We start from the raw sequence: 24,574 nt of genomic DNA, 5'->3' as shown, positions 1-24,574 counted from the left end.
GTGAGTTAAATGCTCAGACAAGGCAATGTCCTGTACCCTCAAAACACCCATCCTTAGAGAGACCTGCTGCACATTTCCAATGTTTGGCAATGTTGAGTCTGGCTATTGCAAAGAACAGTCTTAGCAGCTCCTTGTGAACAAGGGTGGGATTTAAGTCACTGTCAATGGCCAGGAGAGCTAATACCAGGTCTGGGGTTAGAGACTGGTTTCTTATTGCAGAAAGGTCCATGAATATAGACCACGAATAAGCTGTTAATATTTCACACTGCCACCACATATGAAGGAAGGTGCGCTTGTGACCATAGGCTCTCCAGCATAGCAGTAAAGTATCTTTCAGGATGTGCAACAAGCATCCAATACCAGCATAGTAAAAGCTTGAGGGACGCTGCCTTTATTTTGGCAGAAATTGTCTTAGTAGGTAGACAGGATCATACCTTCAGATTGCATCCTTGAATAATCTTTAAGAGTATTATTTCTTTATTTCATATAATTTATATACCAATTGATTGTAAGAGGGTGGGGAGACTCCAAGAAGTTTACAAGAAGAACAAAGCAATACAAGAAAAACAAAGCAAAACAATCTATGAAAACAGTTAAAAACTAGGCTCCTTAATCCTGCAAAGGCAGATCCATCCTGCAAGTAAAAGTCAGCAAAGTGGCCTGAACTGTTGCCACGTGCTCAGAGGTTGGCATGGGGAGGCTTGGCCAACCTCTTGTCTTCTAGAATCTTCCCAAACAAGTGGGCTACCTCCATGGCACAACCCCAGTGGATGGTGAGCCCAAAACCACCATGGCCATAGTTGTGGATCACCTGAGAGAGAAGGAAAAGGCAAGAAGAGAGCTACTTCACCAAGGAAAACAGCAGGAAGGAAAACATTACTTCCTACAGCAACTGAATGTCAGGGTCGATTAATGCACCATCCACACATCAAACACATTGCAAGAGAATTGCATTTTGTTTCACTAAATTTCAGTAGGGCTAGCTTACTCGTACACAGGACTGCAGCCTTAAAGTAACACCCCCCCCCACAAGGCTATATGAGAGTCCTAGCCTCAGCATGTGTGAGATACCATGCAAGGGCTGATCCTGTTTCACAAATCAATTCACACCATGCATACGGAAAGTTACCCACCTCTGCTTGTAACATCCCATGGCAAACAGCCTGATGTTCTAATCGGACTCTTGGCCGTACGGGACGATGACCACTCCATTCATGGATGATTTTGGCTTTCTGGAAGCAGCAACATGCATGGTTATTCAGAGCAGGCAAGTATAAGAGAACATGGGAAGTAGGGACAGCAATCCACTTTGCCAGTGCTTATACTGAATCTTCCTGTGGAAGAGCCATAACACAGTGGTAGAAGACTGGGGTGTTGCAACTCCAGCTCAAGGATAGGAAGCTGCAGCAGATGTGGGCCCTCCCCGTCAGCACCAGCTAGCCTGCCATCAAGGGCAGTGATTGTCAAACTTGGCTCTCCAGCTGTTTTGGGACTACAATTCCCATCATCCCTGACCACTGGTCCTGTTAGCTAGGGGTGATGGGAGTTGTAGTCCAAAAACAGCTGGAGGGCCCCTGCGGGTCCCCCATTCCTGGGCCACAGGGTTGGGCACAGCCCTGTCTGAGATCTAGGGATGCCACCTTGGGTTGGGGAAAGTACAGGGCGGGGCAGACAAAATAAAGGACAGGTGGGGGGAAAGGGGGGAGCTAAAACTTACTTTACCTGGTGCAGAAATGACTTCAAAGCACTACAATTATCAAATGGAAGCTATCAATAACTGCAAACACTCGAACAGCAATATTGAAAGGAACTCTTCCCCACCTGCTGAATTTCTGCCTGCCAGAATCATGATTAATATAGAAACCCAGCCAAAAAAGAAAAAAAGGTGGGGGGGGGAGGAGAGAGAGATAGCAACAAATTCTGCTTCTCTTCCTCATAGAGCTTTGCTTCCAGCATCCTAACAGGGTTCACACAACCCCTCATCCCCCTGAGGGCGCCAATATGATGCTTTAATGCCTAGGGATGGACAAATTATTATTATTATTTATTAAATTTATATACCACCCTTCATCCAGGCAATTTCAGCGACAGAACCCTAAATGTGAAAAGCCCTCCTCTGCAGACTCCATGCGATCTATTCTAGAGGTGGAAATAAGCCACGAGACCCTTAAACACACAGTGAGAGGCACAGTGAGACTGAGCTATGAGAATGTTGACCTGTGCTTTAATTTGCTTTTTAGCTTATTGTTGGTTTTAATTTTTTAATAACAGTAATAACTGTTTTTACTAACAATTTCATTGTTTTATTCTTTGTGGTTGTTGTATACAAATGTTATGAAACAGGTCTGCCACCGGATAGGCATGTCCTGCCGCTGGCCTCCATTTATACATTACTTGTATGTGCAAACATGGTACAAACTCTTTAAGCCACCAGGAACTCTTTTAACCCAGAGCAAGAGATTTTGGGTATAATATACAGTTTGCAGCATGGGAAAAACCAGTGCTTTCTTCTTTAAAATAATGTTTAGGGGTACTCTCATTTTGACTCAAGAAAATCACCATTTTATAGTTCAAATCAGGAAAAATAAATACAGTAAATGGACAAAAGTACAAAGATTCACAAAATGTTTAGGGGTATGCATACCCTTGCATCCCCCCACAAAAAAGCACTGGGAAAAACTATGGAGAGAGGATTTGAAATTTACATGTCATACTTTAACAGAAAATTATATGAAAATGATGTATTGCTGATATTTAACCCTGAGTAAATTAGCAAAAATGTATAGGACAAGTTCAAATGTTTGTTGGAAATGTAAGGAAAAGGAAGACACCTTGTATCATATGTGGTGGAATTGTAAAGGAATTCTGGGAAATGATATAAAATGAATTGGAAAAAAAATGTTTAAAATAACTTTTGTTAAAAAACCAGAAACCTTTTTGTTAGGAATTGTAGGTGCAGAGATACTGAAGAAACTGAAAAGACTTTATGTATGCTACAACAGCAGCAAAGATGCTTCTTACCCAGAGTTCGAAAGACGACAAGATATCTACTAGGGCGGACTGGCAGATGAAATTATTGGACTACGCAGAGAGGGCAAGATTAACCAGGGAAAATCAGAACTCAGGAGTGTCAGGGGCTGCCATCAAGGGAGGGGAGAGAGGCAGGAACTTCCAGAGAGCCTCCCCCTTTGTGGAGCAGCTGCACCTCGTCAGGGTCTGGTGAAGGCGAGGCCTCAGGAGAAATGGATGAAGAAAGAAGGGGGGGGGTTGCAAAGGCTCACTCAGTCTGAGATGAGCCACAATACGGCTCCCAAGGAGTTGTTTTCGCCAGGGGAATAAACATAAGGAAAAGAGGCGGAGAGGGGGTTTCCCTGGGCTTTTGTGCTGGAAGGCAAACCGGAAGAAACCACTTCTGGAATCTGCTAGTGATTGAGGCAGACATGGATTTTGGACTTCTGCACTCTACATAGTTTGCACTCTATAAAACCTGTAAAAGACAGGTCAGAGTCCTGGCTGTTATCTTTGTGAGCAACCACACACATTCCTCACAAGGAGGATCAAAACTTCAACAAAGAATGGGATAAATATATATTGTACTTGAAAGACCACTATCAACACTTGAACTCTTTGGCAGGCTTTAAATAACTCTTGCAATGATACAAGATTTGGATACAATGGAGAATGGTAAATTAGATGGACTTATAATATGCAGTTTAAAAAGTTATTTAAAGAACCCATGGAGGTGAGGAGGGAAGACTTGAGAATATTGTGTAAATTTTAATGTCTGTAATAATATTACTTATGTGAATGAATTTGTAAAATCAAATAACAATTATTTCAAAAAATAAATAAGTAAAGGAACTCCTTTAACCCAAGGGACACTCAAAGCAGGTTGTGCTGCGCCTGGAACTTCCCCCTGTGTACAGGGAAGGCTTGGAGAGCAGGACGGCCTGCTCAGTCCCCGCAGCAGCACTGACCCACGCTGGTCACTGTACCTGGAGGCTAGGAAGCAGCTCACAGCACCCTTGCCAAATGCGCTGGTGGTCCTGGGGGCTGTTCTCTTGACTCCAGTTTCCCAGCTGAAATATTCCTCCCAATGTCACTGCGTTGCTCCTACAGCAGAAACAGAAAGGGAAGTGGCAGCGTGTGTGTGTGTGGAATCGGCCCTAAGCCAGGTTGGTAGAAATGGTGTCAAGCAAGGGTGGAGGGCCCATGCCCAGGTCACACAAGTGTGCCAGGCTGGCTACTGCCAAGCTACAATGGCAGTCTATTGCATTTGGTGTCAGCATCCTGCTCCTGCTCCTTTTGCCTGTGGGAGAAGTGACGCTCTGAGTCTCCCAAGCAATGCTTGTGTGCATCACACCACGAATGTCCCAGGGCTCCAGGATGGCCAGAGGCCCCAAGGAGGTGCTTTTTGGGCCTGTGATCATTTAGGCCACATCCACACCATTTAAAGTACATGGTTTCTTCCAAAGAATCCTGGGAACTGTCCTTTGTATGGGGGTTGTAGCTTGGGGGAGGGGACAACCACAGTTCATGATTCTTTAGGGGAAGCCATGCACTTTAAATGCATGGTGCGGATGTGACCCATGATTACTGTCCTATCTGTTACCTCTGTGTGTTGTGGGTTGGGATGGGCAACAGATCCTGAAATGGCCAAGTGAACAAGAGTTAAGAAATCACATAAAGCACAGGGGGTGGAAATGTTTCAGCCCAAAGGCCACATCACCCTCATAGGGGCCGCATTCCAGTAGTGATTGGAGGCTGGGGTTGAGGGAGAATTTCAATTCTGTTTGCATTTAAACTTGAATGTATCAAATCTGCACTTTCTGAAACAATATGAGAACCAAAGCCATCCTTCAAAATTTGCACTTAACTGAACCTTGCAATGCAGTTCTCCAGCAAATGTTTGCAGAAATGTGCTTATTAGGTGACAGTGTGCATAGAAATGAATATATTGTGAAAATAACATGCAAAAATGCACCATATGAGGGGAAAGAGTTTGCAAAAACGTGTACATGAGTCAAAACTACAGATAAAAATGTGTTTGTTAGCAGAAATCTACATGTAAAATGCTGAATAATTTTCATGAAGGGTTTTTTAAAATCGCAAAATGTGAACTGAACTTATGATTAGCAAAACCAGAAAGAGAGAGAACTGAAATGGACAGCTCCTTCTATCCCTAATGAAAAAAGTGTTAATTAGGAGAAATTTGCACATAAAAAGCTGAAGAATTTTTGTGAGGATTAAAAAAATAAATAAAAAATCAGACATTGCTGCAGAAATGTGGACAACTTAATCCAAAGCTGGAAAAATTTGAAACTGAGAGGACTCGGAAGGACAGATCTGTCCATCCCCACAAAGGCAAAAGTGGGCGAGATGCGACACTTATCTTTGTACATTAGGCTACATTCCAGAAATCTCTGCACCCGGCACCTCACATGCCCCTCCCTCCCTCCAGGCAAGCAAGCAGCATTGCCACCGTGGGCAGATGGTATGAAGTGAGGGTGCAGACCAAGAAGGGTCCTAAGCACCAAAGAGGCCTGGAAGGCTGCACCCAGACCCTGGGCTTGAGATTCCCCAACCCTGAGCAAGCATTTATTTGGGTCCACAACACAAATGCCATTGGGCTTCCCCAACGAGGAGTCCTCCAGATGTTTTGCAGTACAACTCATCAGCACACTGGCAGGGCCTGATGGGAGCTGGAGGAGCAAACATCTGGAAGGCATCCAATTGGGGAGGACGGCATTCTGTCATAGTCAGTTATGTTTTCCTTACCCAGGTATGATGTAAGGTGTGTTATAGATCTCAGTCTCAACATCATGGGTGATGATGAAATGCTTCACCCAGGGGGCCTCGACCTAGAGAGACAAAACAAGCAGAGGCAACAGCAAGGCTGTATTGCTGCATTCACCCCAGCAGGAATCAGGTGACCTGAGGAACAAATCAAGCCCCATCTTTTTTTATTATTATTCAAATCAAGCCCCATCTTGCCGTATAAAACTCCTGACTCTGGTCTGGATCCTCAGCTTGAGCATTGTCACGGATTTGCTGACCCATCAACCCCATCTTAGCCCCACCAGGACACAGGCAGCTTCTTCCCTTCTTGCAAGGCAGCCAAAAGAATCCTAGAAAGCCTGGCCTCACCTTGATGACTTGGCCCCGACCCGGGCATAACTCAGGGTCAGGTTGTAGCTCCCCAGCACGAACCCCTGTGCAGTTGATTATGATGTCCACTCCTTCAGCCATCAACTAAGCAAAAGACAGATTTGTGGTGTTACTGTCTCTGAAGGCAAATGGGAACTGGAATCCAAAAACATATGGAAGGCCAGAGGTTGGCCACCCTGGTTTTCTGTCCTGCTTAGCCAAAAATGGTTTGGAAAGTCCACCATATCTGCCTAAAGCAGGGCAGGAATTATTGGAGCCATACTCCAGAAATATCTAGAGAGAGGGCAGCTGGTTGGGGATTGTGACATTAACATATGAGAGTGCTGGAGGTGAAATAGTTAAACAGGTTACCCAATCAGAACCCAGGGGGTAGAGTCAGAGGAACTATAAAACCAGCTCTGGGAGGGGCAAAGGGAGGAGTTCGTTGGGAGTTGGGTGGTTGGTTGGTTGGAGTAGGAGTGAATTGGGATAGAGTCTGGGGGTAGGTGGAGTTAGTGTAGCGAAATAAGTTGAGTCAGGAACAGTTAGGCGCTAGGAAGACAAGTAAATATCTGAGAGGTGGTTTAGTGAGTGAGAGCAGGTAGCGGAAGTTATAGGTCTGGATAGGCACCCCATGATTGTAATGGACCGATACCGTTTATGAAACCACACACGCTTGTTAAACTGCAATAAATAAACAGAAGTTTATGTTCCAATTTAACCCTGACTGGACTCAGTATTTTCCCAGGTAGGGCCTGGGTGGTGGCAGCAAGAAATAAAGTGGTGGCACAGGGATCAATAGACGGTGAAACGTCCAGGGACCCTGTGTGATCGCCACAGGGATGTCTGGGCTTACAGTCACACCAAGCATTTAGAGCACTAGGTTGTCACTTTAAATAATCAAGGCTTCCCCCAAGGAATTCTGAGAACTGTAGTGTGTTAAGGATCCTGAGAGTCGTTATGAAACCTCCAGAGCTATAGGATTCCCTGTGAGGAGGGATTGATTGTTATTTCGCTCTGGGAGTCATAGAATCTTAGAATTGTAGAGTTGGAAGGGACCCCAATGTTCATCTAGTCCAACCCCCTGCAATGCAGGAATCTCAGCTAAAGCATCCATGTAGTTGCAGGAGAGAGAGGGGCCTCTTCACACGTCTCAGTACGCTTAACAAACCACAGGTCCCATAATTTTTGGGGGGAAGCTGTGTCTGTTTAAAGTGGCATCATAATGTGTGGTGTGTATTGTTGGACTACAGTTCCCATCATCCCTGACCACTGGGCCATGCTGGCTGAGGCTGATGGGAGGAGTTGTAGTCCAACAATAGCTGGGACCCAAGGCTGGTCTAGTGTCTCAAAGTGATTTCCCAACGTGGTTCCGAAGGACTCCAAGGAACCCTCAGATATAACCCTTGGCAACTGCCAATGCCCCCTACCCTTCCAATGTTTATAATTTAAAGGAGGTGTTGAGTGGGGAGCACAGGTGCTTCACCTGTCGGGGGGGGGTCGCATCTGAACATAGCTGGTTTTTCTTTTGTAAAAAGGTTTTTGGTTGTGCTACCATCAGTTTCCAAAATTTCCAAATATGCCCCAAGGGCTAAAAAAAAGTTTGGGACTCCTAGTCTGGAATATCCTATCATCTTTGATCCTGTGTTGTAGACGACACATTGTCCCTTGGCAATATTGAAGAATTTCAACTTTGTCTTTTGTAAACCTTTGTCAAAGATGCCAAAGTTCCAGAATGGCTTTTTACCAGCAACTGACATATTTCTATCCAAGCGTATTTAAGAAAACTCCAGGAGAGGATTGGAATGACCACAGGAGATGCTAGGGGGAAACTACTCCAGACTGGTGGAAAGGTTTTAAGGCTGGTCCCACCTTCCAGGGTTATGGCTAATCTGAGGAAAGGGAAGCAACTGGGCCACATTAATTCACAGAAGCATAGAACGGCAGAGCTGGGAGGGAACCAAAGGGCCATCTAATTCTAATCCAAACCTGTGCTGTGCAATGCAAGAATCATAACCAATTTGTTTTTATATTGTGTTATTCAATAAATTAAATACAGTTCATGTAAACATATATATGGGTGGGTTATTATTATGATTTTTACAATCTTGCAGGAATTCAGAATTTATTTATTTATTGAAATTTTGTATACCACTGGACTGTGAAAAACCTCAGACCTCAAAGCTTTCTCCTTCCCCAAAATTCCTTGCTCCAGTTCTGCTCAAAATGCAGCCATATTTAAAGCCTAACGATAGACTCCCCCTCCCCCTCTATCTAATCCTGTCCACAGCTGGTGGAGAAGGGAAATACCTTTATCAATGCCCCTCCCAGAATACATTTAAATTCCCAACTAACCTCCTGGAAGGACTCAATTTTCCGATGAAAGAACTTGACGCTCTGCAGCTTTAACCTGTAAGACAAATGTTGCCTTGTAAACAACAGGGCGAGCCACTGTGACTGATGGCTAACATTCTGACACTTCTCCAATTCTGGTGACATCCCTAGAAAGAGCTCAGTGAGGTCTCAGCATGCGGGCTGACTGTTGGCACTGGATGCTGGGTGACTATTAGGGCAAGAGGAACCCTGAAAAGCCAGCCGGAGTAGGAGAAATGGAATGAAATGGAGTATCTTGACAGGAACCATGGCTGGCTGGCAGCCTCTTCCGGACAAAGGGCACTTGCAGAGCACCTGCTATGCCTGTGGAAGGTTCCATGTTCCGTTCCCAAGGGCATTTCCGGGTAGGGCTGGGAGGGAACTGAAGAGCCAGTCAGTATAGAGATAATACCGAGCTTGGCAGACCAATGGTCAAACTCTGACAAGGCACCTTCTCATGGTCAGTATGGATATTGTCAGAACAGAGAGAAGAAAGCAAATATCATACACACCTCTTTGTAAGCCAGGGTAGATATCGTTTGCCCTCCAGCATCAGAGCTGTGTTGAACCAACCATAGCTGAAACCAGGGAAATGAAAGATAAGGACATAGAAATGGGCTACCATCTAAAATACAGGGGTCCCTTCACTTATGCAGGGCTTTTGTTCCCGGGCTACATGCATACATGTGAAATCGCATAAAGTGGAGAGGGCGTTGTTGAGAGAGGATGGAAAGCGACTCTCTCTTGGTGGACTCCATCCATCCCATCCACCTTCCTCAAGTGGCAATGCACCCTTTCGAGCGCATGTTCTGCTTGCCTCTGGTGACTGGAATGTTGAGCTGGGAGTCAGAGGGTCAGTGGTTCCCGGTGCCCGGGGCCACTGTGGGGCCTCTTGGCACACTCCCTGTTAGTCTTGGAAGGTTCTGGAGGAGGTTTCTGCAAGTCTATGATTCTATAATAGCCGTCACATCCAGGGAGTGCCATTTATGCCACTGGAATTTACGTCTCCCCCTCCTCATTTTAGTCCTGCTCTAGATGGCCTCCTAGCCCACCAGAGAGGTCATGTCAGCCTTATCTCACAAAGCAAACACCCAAAACCTAAAGGGAAGAGAGAATTGATCAATACCTGTAGCCAGGGAAGAGCTCAAGCTCTTTCCGTGACAAGGTCCTAAATCCCAAAACGATATTCTTCCATGATGGGTCCTGCAGAGGAGAAAGTATTGTGCCAGTTATAAGGCAACTGAGGGAAGAGTCCACATGTCTAAGATGCTCTGGTCCAGTCACCTTGTTCTCTGTGAAAATTGATAATTTGTACCAAATGGCGTCATTTAACTGTGATTCATGCACCACTTCTTGAGCAAGTCATTCAAGAAATTAGAATAGATTCCACTAACGAAGAGAGATGCACCTGAGATGCACCTGAGCCTCATGTTCCTACACCTATTGGTTGTGGGTTTCCCCCTCTGCTTTGCAGTGATGCAAAAATAGCCATACTGAGTGTCATACAAATAGGCCATTGAAAGCAGTCTCCCATTATCATCTGTCTATGCAATACTTCAGAACTCCTTCTACAAGGAAGACCAAACATCCTTTGAAATAATTGCTCTTATTTAACATCAGTTACTTACCGGAACTGGCTGTGTAAAGAGATTATATCCAGAGAGCAGAAACAACCCCATCTCCTCAGCTTCTGGTGAATTAATGTGTTGAAGAAGATAATCAAAAGTCTCTTTATTCCAGAGTCTGTCATATTAAATAATACAGTCAGACAATTACACACTCTAGGATTGTACTGTAAATTTTCCTGCAACTTGATGGTCTACCAGAAAACAGAATGGATGAGTCTCCCGATGCAATGCCTCTCCCAAGACAAATATGCCAATACAATGCCTTTCCTGTAATGGTGGATTGTTTATTGTGCCAGGAATTAGTCCAACCCACCCCCACCGAGGCTGGCATGCTCCCCCTCTCCTCCCCTTCTCCAGTATGTCTGCAAGGAGGAGTTGGGAAGTATTTGCTTTTGATTTCAACTACCCACAGTTTAGCATCCCATTCAGACTCTAAACTGTGGTTAACCTTAGCTACAGTACCATGTGTTTCAACCAAATTCATAAAACAGTTTGATTAGCCACAGTTCTTTGTTTTTGGACAACGTTGACATAGCCATGGTTAATCCAAAATGGCTTCCAGTCTGCTTCTCACAGATGCACTGGGAAAGGAAGGGAAACACATGGATCTGGGAAGGGGCCAGGCTCCTTCCTTCATTTTCTTCCCTTTTTCTCCTGCCTTTCTTCCATCTGGGATCCCAAAGGGGTGTATGTGTGGGTTCCAGGCCTCCACCTATCCAGGCACTGACCCAACCCAGCTCTGCTTATGTGTCATCCATGGGAAACAATGACCCACTGAAACACTTCCAACTCCCTTCAAAATGGCTGACTACCTTCAGCTTGAAGCATACTTCTGCTGCCTGCCTGTCTAGGCCTTCACAGAAAGAAGGCCTCACCAACCTCTCCACTGCTCTTATCCTTGGGAAGTTTTTCTGAATATTTAGTTCAGATTTGCCTCTCTGCAGTTTAGTCCTCACTGAAAGCGACACACGCAGAGCAGGGAGACTGAACCAACAAGGCTCAGTGTAAGGATGAGCTACTCAGATGAGAACATATAGGGATGCAATTCCTCAATTATCAGGGAATCCAAAGCTTTTAGTCTTATGTTTGTTTGTTTTTATAAATAATTTGATTTTTATGGAATTTTTCTCAGACAAATAAAAAATATGTAATGGCAAACACAACATGCTTAACAAAACTTGTACACCTGTCACTGATGGTGTACAGAAAAAAATGTAAAGCAATCAGAGAGCACTATATTAAGTAAGGTGTAGAAACAGCAGTCTGAAAGGCCAAAGGAAGTAATTTATACATTTTTAAGCTAAAGGCCAAATATGTCTAGATATAATAATAATAATAATAATAATAATAATAATAATAATAATAATATTTATACCCCGCCTATCTGGCTGGGTTTCCCCAGCCACTCTGTGCGGCTTCCAACCGAATATTAAAAACAATACAGCATCATACATTAAAAAGGTCCCTAAGCAGGGCCGCCTTCAGTTGTCTTTTAAAAGTAAAATAGTTGCTTATTGCCTTGACATCTGCTGGGAGGACGTTCCACAGGGCAGGCACCACTACCGAGAAGGCCCTCTGCCTGGTTCCCTGTAAGCTCACCTCTCGCAGGTTGTCACAGAACAAATTCAGCTAACCAAAACCAACCAACTGAGAATGATGTTTTGTCAAATGCCCCTCTAAGATGTCTGTTATGTCCCGTGACATTTTCTACCACCGCCAAGTGCCAACCCTGACTCCACCGTCCTGTAGAGTGAAAGGGGTCTTACGTTTCTTGAGTGTTTCCCTTGTCGTAGAGATATGGCTGCCAAAGACCCGCTGCCCCGTCGCTGGTGGTGTGAGGCGTAAACTGGTCGGCATAGATCTCTATTTCCAGGGGCTGATCTGCTGAGTGGTATCGGTCACGGATGCAGAGGGCTGTGGACAGTCCAATGATGCCGGCTCCAATCACAGCAACACGCATGGTGGGGGGCTTAAATTCTCTCCTGGGGGAAGAAAATGGCTACAGCTTTGTGCACCTGGCATTAAATCCCAACAAACATAGCAGAACTCATTCCTGGTTGGCCATACCTAGGCTTGGTAACTCTATTTGCATCCCCTCCAACATTCCTCAGATTAAAATAAGGACTTTTCTCACTTCCTTGCCCCTCCTTGACCTCCCCATTTTTTTGTCCCCCACTATAGAGCATTTCCTCTCAGAAGAAGAGTTGCAAGTGCTGCAACTACTACACCAACAAGACAAAGCACACACACCATCCCCCATCCCAGGAAAACTCCTTAATCCCAATTTTATTTTATTCTTTGGTAGATTTACCAAAAAGCTCAACAACTTTTGGGGTGTCCTGATTCTTCCTTTTTGAAATATGGCAACCCTAGGATTGGAAGGCACAAAAGCATGCAGGCTGGTGAGTTTCTAGGTCAGTGTGCCACACTCCAGCCGGGAGAGCCTGGCACACCCTCCAGATGCCGCCCCCTCTGCTTAGGGGCTAACAGTAGATCCCTCTGTGCACAGGAATGCCGGCATGAAAGGGCTGCTTCCCAGTTCTCAAAACTCTGCACCCACTGGCCAGAGAACTTGGCTTCCCTTGTGGCAGAGTCTTGAATGGCTATTCTGTCAGCACAGCCGTTTCTTTCAAAGAAAGACAGCAGAAAGAAACCCTGCAAGTGGCAGAAAAGCTTATTGCCAGAATAACAAAATGTGAGGGTTTTTTTTGGGGGGGGGGACTGTGCTAGCTTAAAAAAAAGAATTTGCTTTCTTCCATAAGAACAGGAGAAGAGGCTGCTGGATCAGGCCATTGGCCCATCTGGTCCAGCCTCCTGTTCTCACAGGGGCCAAGCAGATGCCCCCAGGGGAAGCCAGCAGGCAGGAGCCAAGCTCAGGACCACTCTCCCCTCCTGCACTTGCCAGCAACTGGGATTCAGGAAAATTGCTGCCTCCCTCCAACCACGGGGGCAGAGCATAGCAGCCTTATCCTCCACGAACCATCAAACGTGAATATTCTTGGTAATGCTGGAGTTTGATACAAACAGTAAATGTGTTGCTCTCTTTTGAAAGATAGACTGGATGGTAGTTTATAACGGACTGCTGCAAACAAACAAACCAGCCAGGGACTGTCCCAGGGACTGGTCAAACGAAGCCTTTTTCCCTATGAGGAAAGGTTGCAGCTTTGGGGACTGTGAGTAAGGATGAGTAAGGATCTTGCTGGTGGGCTTCCAGTTGCCAACTGCTTCAGCACTGTGGGAACAGGAGGCTGGGCTCAATGGGTCACTGGCCTGATCCAGCAGGCTCTTATGATTTATACAGGGCACCAGGCTGGGGAGAAAGGCCCACATGTAAATTAATGCACATGAACTGTAAGGCATCCGTCCAGAACACAGCCTGCCCATCCCCCACCCCTGCAGCTGCCAAGGTGTATTTTGAACTGCTGACAACACACTGAGAAACAAGTATGGATTTTCTAGTAGATCTTTAACTCAAAGAGCACACACAGTGGAATGTGCACCCATGGGAAGCTGCTGCCAGTCAGTGTAGACAATACTGAGTTAGGTGAACTAATGGTCTGACTTGGGAAAAGGCAGCTTCCTGCATTCACCTTTGTGGGTTTGTTTGTTTTTTAAAGTTAACAGAGAACCTCTTTAGTGCAGAGTACATGAGCACAGCATGCAACAAACAACAGCCTTCTTTAATGTGTGATGTAGGGGATGGGTGTCCAGGCAGTTTTGTTTGGAATGAAGCAATATGAGGAGACAGCCTAGGGAGGCAGGATCCACAGGGGCAGCAGTTCCTGCCTCCAGGGTATGCACTGCCTGCCGCTGCTGCCACCACAGTTGCTGCATGCTCCTTGGAGGTCAGATCCACCGCCTGCTTTACAACTCCCAGGGTGAATAGGAGGTGCTGCTGGCCTCCCACCCCTAGGGAGGAAATGGTGGAGGGCTGCCCTGTGGCATCTCCTGGGCTCTGCATCTGCCCTTGATGATTCATAGCTCCCCCCCCCAGACCTTGATTCCCAGTTCAACCATTGGGTGAGGTTGATTAGAATGCCCCCCCCCCCCGTTTCCAGTGCAGATCTTCATGTACCCTTTTCCCTGGCAGCAGGTAGGTGTCATTTTGTGCTTCAACTCAGGTGCCAAAATGTCTTGGACTGACCTTGGGTGAAACTATGGGTATTTCAAGTGTTTCCTCATTTTAATCACTGAAATGCTGAGGTTATGCTGGCATTATCAACCAGATTTCCTCTGTCTTCCAAGGGTTTAGGGGAAACTAGCTTGCCATACACCATCATGTCTTGCTTGACAACTGCAAAGACTCAGAAGCAGGGACTTCTAAAATTATTCACAATGGAAGCTGCAATTCTGAAAACTTAACATGTCAGAAGCCACATTTAACCAATTTGCAAAACAGCAGCAGCCCAGGAGATAACTGAATACGGAAAGCCCAGCCTGTTTTCAGTTCCTTTCAAGCCAGTTCTTTGCCAGTTCCTACTGCTTTCAAGCCAATCCCCTCAAAGGGCAGAATTCAGAAACAATGAAAGAAAGCAATGTTTTCTGCAAGCACACACAACCACCAGGCAGGCACATTTGTTTTTAGCAAGTCAAAAGAAAGAAAATAAATAAATGTTACCCTCTTGCTGACAAAATACACTTTCCAGAAATGCTTTTTCACTCAACCATGGCCCCAAGTTGTAGGCAGGCAGGCAGTCTCCAGACTGGATCCTGAGAACGACTTGCAAGGTGACTAGTCACAAACCTTATGCATTTCAGGAGCTTGGAAAGAGGGGTCAAAGTTCCCTGTAGAATGAACATGGGGGAGAATGAGGTGGAGTTTAACCTTCTGTTCTGCCAAAGCTGAAGAGTTGGCATTTTCCCGAGAGAACTCCCTGTTTCAAACTGGGACTCTGTGTCAGGCCTTGACAAGCTTCCATGACCTGCATTCAGGAAGTGGGAAGAGGGAAGAGCTGGCTGTCAGCTGAAGGGGAAGCAGATGCCGTGGTCTAAAGTGACAGGAGCAAGTTCCAAAGCAGTAGTAACAGACATGATAGCAGCTCGAGAATAGATTCTGTATGGATTTCCAAAGAATTGGAAACAAGAGTCAAAAAAATTGAAATCAATCCCAGAACCTTTTCAGACCATAATTCCCTGATTATGGAACTACAAAAAGAAAGCAAAATCTCTTTTAGATGGAGATTAAATGATGATTTATTAGATGATCAAAAAATTGTTGAAAAAGCCAAAAAGACCTTGACGGATTATTTTGAAATAAACAGTCAAGGGCAAACAAAGTTACAGACGGTCTGGGATGCAAGCAAGGCTGCAATGAGAGGACTCTTTATACAACAAAACTCATTTAAAAGGAAAGTGAGAGAGAAAAAGAAAAAAGAAATATTAGAGGAATTATGAAAAAGGAGAAACAGCTGCCAAAGAAGGCAAATAAAGAGGCTGTAAAACAAGCAATCAAAACATTACAAACCCAATATTCAATGATTATAAATGAGGAAATTAGCTGGAAAATAAAAAGAGCAAAACAAAAATAATTTGAGCACGCAAATAAACCGGGGAAGCTGTTAGTCTGGCAGTTGAAAAAAGGTGAACAAAGGAACTCCATAAATAAAATTAACATAAATGGCAGAATTATAGACAAGCTGATCTGTCATCTCATCTGTCCTCCCAGTTTCATCTCATCTGTCCTCCCAGTTGAACGACGTGGCCCAGGGAGAGAGGGAAAAATAGTGGAAGTGAACAGCTGGCTTCGCAAATGGTGTAAACAGGAACGGTTTGGATTCTTAGATCACGGACTGCACTTTCTTGAAGATGGACTTCTGGCAAGCGATGGGCTGCACCTCACAACGGTTGGGAGGAATGTTTTTGCCAAAAATCTCAGAAACCTCATCAGGAGGGCTTTAAACTGACTAATGTGGGGGAGGGAGACAGTGCTCCTGAAGGTAGGAGTCTATCAATTGATGAAGATGATCATCCAAATGTCATAGACCGAATGGAGCAAACAGCACGCAGACCTAGTGGTGGGAGGAAAACATCCTTAAATAAGAGACACGGGGGAATGATTAATGGACTTCAATGTCTGTACGCTAATGCGCAAAGCATGGGAAATAAACAAGATGAGCTTGAGCTCTTGGTACAGCAAACTAAATATGACATAATAGGCATCACTGAAACCTGGTGGGATAAGTCCCACGATTGGAATGTAATAATGGAGGGATACAATCTATTTCAGAGAAACAGACCAGACAAGAAAGGAGGAGGAGTGGCGTTATATGTCAGGGATGTGTATACCTGTGAAGAGATCCAAGATTTAGAACCTCAAAGCCAAAGTGAGAGCATTTGGGTCAAAATTAAGGGAGAGAAGAATAACAGTGACCTCATTGTGGGAGTTTACTATAGATCCCCAAGCCAAACGGAGGACATAGATGATGCCTTCCTGGAACAGATGGCCAAGCATGCAAAAGGAAGGGAGATAGTAGTAATGGGGGACTTCAATTACCCAGATATTTGTTGGATGTCAAACTCAGCCAAGAGCATAAGGTCAAACAGATTCCTCACTGGCCTTGCAGACAACTTCATTGTCCAGAAAGTGGGAGAAGCAACAAGAGGAACAGCAATTTTAGATCTGGTCCTAACCAATGTTGATGACCTGGTTAGTGGGGTAGAAGTGGAAGGATCATTAGGCACGAGTGATCATGCTCTTCTGAAGTTTACTATACAGCAGAAAGGAGCAGCCAAGCATACTAGGACTCAATTTCTTGACTTTAAGAAAGCCGACTTCATAAAACTTAGAGAAGTGCTGGGTGAGATCCCATGGACAGTAATACTAAAAGGAAAGGGAGTTCATGATGGCTGGGAGTTTGTTAAGAGGGAGATAGTAAAAGCACAACTTCAGGCAATACCAATGAGACGGAAACATGGAAGGTGCCTAAAGAAGCCAGGGTGGCTATCTAAAGAACTTTTAACTGAGTTAAGATTAAAAAAGGATGTGTACAAAAAATGGAAAAGGGGGGAAACCACCAAAGAGGAATTCAAACAAATAGCCAGCACGTGTAGACACAAAGTCAGAAAAGGTAAAGCACAGAATGAATTCAGGCTTGCTAGAGAGGTTAAAAGCAACAAAAAAGGCTTTTATGGGTATGTTCGTAGCAAAACGAAGAACAAAGAAACAGTGGGGTCACTCAGAGGAGAAGATGGTGAAATGCAAACAGGGGACACAGAAAGGGCTGAACTCCTCAATGCCTTCTTTGCCTCAGTCTTCTCCGATAAAGAAAATAATGCCCGACCTGAAGAATTTGGAGCAAATGATTCAGCAGAGGAAACACAGCCCAGAATAACTAAGGAGATAGTACAAGAATACTTGGCTAGTTTTGTTGTTGTTTAGTCGTTTAGTCGTGTCCGACTCTTCATGACCCCATGGACCAGAGCACGCCAGGCACTTCTGTCTTCCACTGCCTCCCGCAGTTTAGTCAGACTCATGTTTGTAGCTTCGAAGACACTATCCAACCATCTCGTCCTCTGTCGTCCCCTTCTCCTTGTGCCCTCCATCTTTCCCAACATCAGGGTCTTTTCCAGGGAGTCTTCTCTTCTCATGAGGTGGCCAAAGTATTGGAGCCTCAGCTTCACGATCTGTCCTTCCAGTGAGCACTCAGGGCTGATTTCCTTCAGAATGGATACGTTTGATCTTCTTGCAGTCCATGGGACTCTCAAGAGTCTCCTCCAGCACCATAATTCAAAAGCATCAATTCTTCGACGATCAGCCTTCTTTATGGTCCAGCTCTCACTTCCATACATCACTACTGGGAAAACCATAGCTTTTACTATACGGACCTTTGTTGGCAAGGTGATGTCTCTACTTTTTAAGATGCTGTCTAGGTTGGTCATTGCTTTCCTCCCAAGAAGCAGGCGTCTCTTAATTTCGTGCCGGCTGTCACCATCTGCAGTGATCATGGAACCCAAGAAAGTAAAATCTCTCACTGCCTCCATTTCTTCTCCTTCTATTTGCCAGGCGGTGATGGGACCAGTGGCCATGATCTTCGTTTTTTTGATGTTGAGCTTCAGACCATATTTTGCGCTCTCCTCTTTTACCCTCAATAAAAGGTTCTTTAATTCCTCCTCACTTTCTGCCATCAAGGTTGTGTCATCTGCATATCTGAGGCTGTTGATATTTCTTCCAGCAATCTTAATTCCGGCTAGGGATTCATCCAGCCCAGCCTTTCGCATGATGAATTCTGCATATAAGTTAAATAACCAGGGAGACAATATACAGCCTTGTCGTACTCCTTTCCCAATTTTGAACCAATCAGTTGTTCCATATCCAGTTCTAACTGTAGCTTCTTGTCCCACATAGAGATTTCTCAGGAGACAGATGAGGTGATCAGGCACTCCCATTTCTTTAAGAACTTGCCATAGTTTGCTGTGGTCAACACAGTCAAAGGCTTTTGCATAGTCAATGAAGCAGAAGTAGATGTCTTTCTGGAACTCTCTGGCTTTCTCCATAATCCAGCGCATGTTTGCAATTTGGTCTCTGGTTCCTCTGCCTCTTCTAAATCCAGCTTGCACTTCTGGGAGTTCTCGGTCCACATACTGCTTGAGCCTTCCTTGTAGAATTTTAAGCATAACCTTGCTAGCGTGTGAAATGAGTGCAATTGTGCGGTAGTTGGAGCATTCTTTAGCACTGCCCTTCTTTGGGATTGGGATGTAGACTGATCTTCTCCAATCCTCTGGCCACTGCTGAGTTTTCCAAACTTGCTGGCATATTGAGTGTAGCACCTTAACAGCATCATCTTTTAAAATTTTAAATAGTTCAGCTGGAATACCATCACTTCCACTGGCCTTGTTATTTGCAGTGCTTTCTAAGGCCCATTTGACTTCACTCTCCAGGATGTCTGGCTCAAGGTCAGCAACCCCACTACCTGGGGTGTACGAGGCATCCATTTCTTTCTGGTATAATTCCTCTGTGTATTCTTGCCACCTCTTCTTGATGTCTTCTGCTTCTGTTAGGTCCTTACCACTTTTGTCCTTTATTATGGCAAACTTTGAACGAAATGTTCCTTTCATATCTCCAATTTTCTTGAACAGATCTCTGGTTCTTCCCATTCTGTTGTTTTCCTCTATTTCTTTGCATTGCTCGTTTAAGAAGGCCTTCTTATCTCTCCTTGCTATTTTTTGGAAATCTGCATTCAATTTCCTGTATCTTTCTCTGTCTCCCTCGCATTTTGCTTGCCTTCTCTCCCCCGCTATTTGTAAGGCCTCATTGGACAGCCACTTTGCTTTCTTGCATTTCCTTTTCATTGGGATGGCTTTTGTTGCTGCCTCCTGTATAATGTTGCGAGCCTCCATCCATAGTTCTTCAGGCACTCTGTCTAGCAAATCTAAATCCTTAAACCTGTTCCTCACTTCCACTGTGTATTCATAAGGGATTTGATTTAGATTGTATCTTACCGGCCCAGTGGTTTTTCCTACTTTCTTCAGTTTAAGCTTGAATTTTGCTATAAGAAGCTGATGATCCGAGCCACAGTCAGCTCCAGGTCTTGTTTTTGCTGACTGTATTGAGCTTCTCCATCTTTGGCTGCAGAGAATATAATCAATCTGATTTCGATGCTGCCCATCTGGTGATGTCCACGTGTAGAGTCGTCTCTTGTGTTGTTGGAAAAGCGTGTTTGTGATGACCAGCTTGTTCTCTTGACAGAACTCTATTAGCCTTTGCCCTGCTTCATTTTGCTCTCCAAGGCCAAACTTGCCCGTTGTTCCTTTTATCTCTTGATTCCCTACTTTAGCATTCCAATCCCCTATAATGAGAAGAACATCCTTCTTTGGTGTCGCTTCTATAAGGTGTTGTAAGTCTTCATAGAATTGGTCAATTTCAGTTTCTTCAGCACCAGTAGTTGGTGCATAAACTTGGATTACTGTTATGTTAAAAGGTCTGCCTTGGATTCGTATCGAGATCATTCTATCATTTTTGAGATTGCATCCCAGTACAGCTTTCGCCACTCTTTTGTTGACTATGAGGGCCACTCCATTTCTTTTCCGGGTTTCTTGCCCACAGTAGTAGATATGATGGTCATCCGAACTGAATTCGCCCATTCCTGTCCATTTTAGTTCACTGATGCCCAGGATGTCAATATTTATTCTTGCCATCTCATTTTTGACCACATCCAACTTACCCAGGTTCATGGTTCTTACATTCCAGGTTCCTATGCAATATTTTTCTTTACAGCATTGGACTTTCCTTTCGCTTCCAGGCATATCCGCAACTGAACGTCCTTTCGGCTTTAGCCCAGCCGCTTCATCAGCTCTGGATCTACTTGTACTTGTCCTCCGCTCTTCCCCAGTAGCATGTTGGACGCCTTCCGACCTGAGGGGCTCATCTTCCAGGGTCATAACTTTTATATGCCTGTTGTCTTTGTCCATGGAGTTTTCTTGGCAGGGATACTGGAGTGGCTTGCCGGTTCCTCCTCCAGGTGGATCACGTTTGGTCAAAACTCTCCACTATGACCTGTTCATCTTGGGTGCCCTGCTCGGCATAGTTCATAGCTTCTCTGAGTTCTTCAAGCCCCTTCGCCACGGCAAGGCAGTGATCCATGAAGGGGTTGGCTAGTTTAGATGTATTCAAGTCTCCAGGGCCAGATGAACTGCATCCAAGAGTATTAAAAGAACTGGCAGATGTGATCTCAGAACCACTGGCAGTCATCTTTGAGAATTCCTGGAGAACAGGAGAAGTCCCGGCAGACTGGAGGAGGGCAAATGTTGTCCCTATTTTCAAAAAGGGGAAAAGAGAGGACCCAAATAATTACCGCCCAGTCAGTCTGACATCAATACCAGGGAAGATTCTGGAGCAGATCATTAAGCAAACAGTCTGTGAGCACCTAGAAAGGAATGCTGTGATCACCAATAGTCAGCATGGATTTCTGAAAAATAAGTCATGTCAGACTAACCTGATCTTGTTTTTTGACAGAATTACAAGCCTGGTAGATGAAGGGAACGCAGTGGATGTAGCCTACCTTGATTTCAGCAAGGCATTTGACAAGGTGCCCCATGATATTCTTGTAAAGAAGCTGGTAAAATGCGGTCTTGACTATGCTACCACTCAGTGGATTTGTAACTGGCTGACTGACCGAACCCAAAGGGTGCTCATCAATGGTTCCTCTTCATCCTGGAGAAGAGTGACTAGTGGGGTGCCACAGGGTTCTGTCTTGGGCCCGGTCTTATTCAACATCTTTATCAACGACTTGGATGATGGACTCAAGGGCATCCTGATCAAATTTGCAGATGACACCAAACTGGGAGGGGTGGCTAACACCCCAGAGGACAGGATCACACTTCAAAACGACCTTGATAGATTAGAGAACTGGGCCAAAACAAACAAGATGAATTTTAACAGGGAGAAATGTAAAGTATTGCACTTGGGCAAAAAAAAGGAGAGGCACAAATACAAGATGGGTGACACCTGGCTTGAGAGCAGTACATGTGAAAAGGATCTAGGAGTCTTGGTTGACCACAAACTTGACATGAGCCAACAGTGTGACGCGGCAGCTAAAAAAGCCAATGCAGGGACTTCCGGGTTGGTGCCACTGTTTAATGGCGGATTCCCTCCGAGCTCCGGAGGGAATCGGCTCCGTAGCGTCTGGGTCTGGCCGCTGCGGCGAAGCGGGGACCCTTAAAATCACAGGCGCGGATGCCTGTGAACACAGAGACTCGGCGGGCACCATTTGCGCCCCCCCAATCCGCGACGGAGCCTTTTTAAAGGCTTCGGAACGGAGGCAGGGTAAGGCGTGGTGCTGAGAGTACTCCCTCGTCTACGGAGTGAAGCCGCAAGCCATTGACAGAGAGCGCCAACTTCTTCTAAGAGTGATTGGATCCTAAAACATCAACCCGTGAGTAATACGGAGATTGGAACTTTAAAAAATTTCTTATTTTGGATTTGGAACGAGCGGGAAGGGGCTAAAAAGGAAGTCCACCCCCCCCTCTTTGTAAACAACTTAAAGCAAAGGACTGGGCAGCTAAGGTCGAGAGAATCTGTTTCTTGTTTTTTTTTAACTAAAGATCCTGACCTCACGGTTTGGACATTATAAGAGGATATTCTGGAGGATAAAAAGAATTTTGGGAGCTGAAACTACACCCCCCCCTAGACCCGGGAACGTCCGATGAGAAAGCCTGTTGCATGGAAGATTTTGACAGCTGTCAAGTGAGCTGCTAGTCAGCTAGTTGTCAGCTGGAAAAAGAGAACATTGTTTCTGCTGTTTTTGCTGGTTTATTCGGGATAACTTGTTGAAAATAAGGTTGATACAAAATAACTGGACTTTTGGTTTTTGAGCTGAAAGGAAGATCAAGGAATTAAATCCCCCTAGAGGGGTAACAAGGATACTACATTACAAAAATGGCTGGAGTGTCTAAATTCCAAGCAGAATTGGACAGAGCACTGGTTCTCTTGGGAAACTTACAAGATGAGTACGATGCTTTGTCTACAGAGGTAGCGCTATTACACTGGACAGTAAACAACAGCTTGGAGTCTGATAAGGATTTGAAACAGGAAGCCTATTCAACTGAACAAATAAATGAAACCGAAAGCGTAGACACGATGGAGCAATATGTTCTTTTTGAAGAAAACGAAGGAGGAGATGGAGGTTTGCAGGAGTCAAAGGAGAGCTACAATATGAGGCCTGACATGATGATAAAAAAGGACAATAAAAACTGGATGCGGAAAGCCTGGTTTGATTGGGAATTTGGAAAATGGAGAGATCCTCTTTTGAGGAGATCTGAAGACCTGAGGATTATAAATTTGTTGAAGGTGGAAGCTGGAGCTGTGGGGACATTTGGATTAGAAAGAAATTTGAAACAAGAGTTGGAATACCCCATAGGCTTTGCTTTTGCTTTTAAGTATGGAGGACTGGCTAGAAGCAACACCGATTCTGTTGGGCCGGAGCCCCTCCGAGACCTGGGGCTTAACATCAAGGTCTATCAAAGAGACCGGCAGAAAGGAACTGAGAGAGACATAAGGGCCTCGGACCTGAGATCTCCAGGCTAAATAAATAATATAAAGACTGATGGATATTGGTTGGGGACTGGAACCGGGAGAAGGGTGGGTGGAGGTTGGGAATCCAAAGGGTACATAAGGATAATTTGCATTGCTTTGTTTGTTTTATATTTTGTTAGTGGTAAGGAAATTGGGTAAACCGTGGAAGGGAAATTTTGGTCGACCTTAGGAAAAAGGTTCAAGAATAAATTAATGAGGTATAAGTATTGATGTGTAATTTTAATAAGGTGAAATTGGTTTTTTTTTCTTTTTTTTTTTAAACTAAGTGAGAATAAGGCTGTTAAAAATAAATGGAGGAAATGGAAAAAAGAAGTAAAGTAAAATAACAGTATGTTAGAATAAATGTTTAAGTTAAGGTGAAGAAATAAGTTAAGGACTTGCTGAATTGACAATTTAAATTGGAATACAAGAAGGGGAGGTGTGAGGAGGTCTGAGAAACAAGGTTGAGGAAAATAAGTATCAGAAACTGTATGTGTTTTTTCTATTTTTTTTGTTTAGTTTCGAATATTTTGTTTATTTTTTTTTGTTTTTGTTTGTTGTGTGTTTTTTGAAAATACCAATAAATATTTAATTAAAAAAAAAATAAAATAAAAAAAAAAGCCAATGCAATTCTGGGCTGCATCAATAGGAGTATAGCATCTAGATCAAGGGAAGTAATAGTGCCACTGTATTCTGCTCTGGTCAGACCTCACCTGGAGTACTGTGTCCAGTTCTGGGCACCACAGTTCAAGAAGGACACTGACAAACTGGAACGTGTCCAGAGGAGGGCAACCAAAATGGTCAAAGGCCTGGAAACGATGCCTTATGAGGAACGGCTAAGGGAGCTGGGCATGTTTAGCCTGGAGAAGAGGAGGTTAAGGGGTGATATGATAGCCATGTTCAAATATATAAAAGGATGTCACATAGAGGAGGGAGAAAGGTTGTTTTCTGCTGCTCCAGAGAAGCGGACACGGAGCAATGGATCCAAACTACAAGAAAGAAGATTCCACCTAAACATTAGGAAGAACTTCCTGACAGTAAGAGCTGTTCGACAGTGGAATTTGCTGCCAAGGAGTGTGGTGGAGTCTCCTTCTTTGGAGGTCTTTAAGCAGAGGCTTGACAACCATATGTCAGGAGTGCTCTGATGGTGTTTCCTGCTTGGCAGGGGGTTGGACTCGATGGCCCTTGTGGTCTCTTCCAACTCTATGATTCTATGAAGGAAATAAGAGAAGGATTTGTTAAATATTTTTCTGAGCTGTATAGACAAGGGAAAGAAAAAACATTTAAGATCGAAGAGTACATCAGAAATAGCAATATGCCATATTTAAAAGAAGAACAAAAGAACTTTCTTAACTCCCAGATAACAATGAAAGAATTACTTGAGGCAATAAAAAGCTCTAAAAATGGCAAGTCTCCA

At 44.5% G+C, this 24,574-nt stretch overlaps 1 protein-coding gene across 3 annotated transcripts; it reads right to left on the bottom strand.

Annotated features, from left to right (window-relative positions):
* Window positions 1-454: 454 nt before the first annotated feature.
* Window positions 455-15,481, bottom strand: DAO (D-amino acid oxidase). Of its 3 annotated transcripts, XM_083583985.1 has the most exons (12): window positions 14,767-15,480; window positions 13,338-13,458; window positions 11,915-12,133; window positions 10,149-10,263; window positions 9,647-9,723; window positions 9,033-9,098; window positions 8,503-8,557; window positions 6,148-6,252; window positions 5,779-5,861; window positions 3,996-4,113; window positions 1,134-1,232; window positions 455-811 (listed from the first exon to the last, which is right to left on the bottom strand). In XM_083583985.1, the coding sequence occupies exons 3-12, from the start codon at window positions 12,106-12,108 to the stop codon at window positions 680-682; spliced, it is 1,044 nt and encodes a 347-aa protein (XP_083440111.1). In that variant the 5' UTR covers window positions 12,109-12,133; window positions 13,338-13,458; window positions 14,767-15,480; the 3' UTR covers window positions 455-679. The 3 variants fall into 3 exon arrangements, with proteins under 3 accessions (XP_083440111.1, XP_083440112.1, XP_083440113.1); XM_083583986.1 differs by lacking the exon at window positions 13,338-13,458 and having other exon boundaries at window positions 11,915-12,130; window positions 14,767-15,481; XM_083583987.1 differs by lacking the exons at window positions 13,338-13,458; window positions 14,767-15,480 and having other exon boundaries at window positions 10,149-10,210; window positions 11,915-12,127.
* Between the last annotated feature and the right edge of the window lie 9,093 nt (window positions 15,482-24,574).

Source organism: Podarcis filfolensis (assembly GCF_964270895.1).
Source record: "Podarcis filfolensis genome assembly, chromosome: 13".
Taxonomy (NCBI): Eukaryota; Metazoa; Chordata; class Lepidosauria; order Squamata; family Lacertidae; genus Podarcis; species Podarcis filfolensis.
This window is presented reverse-complemented; position numbering and strand designations above follow the sequence as displayed.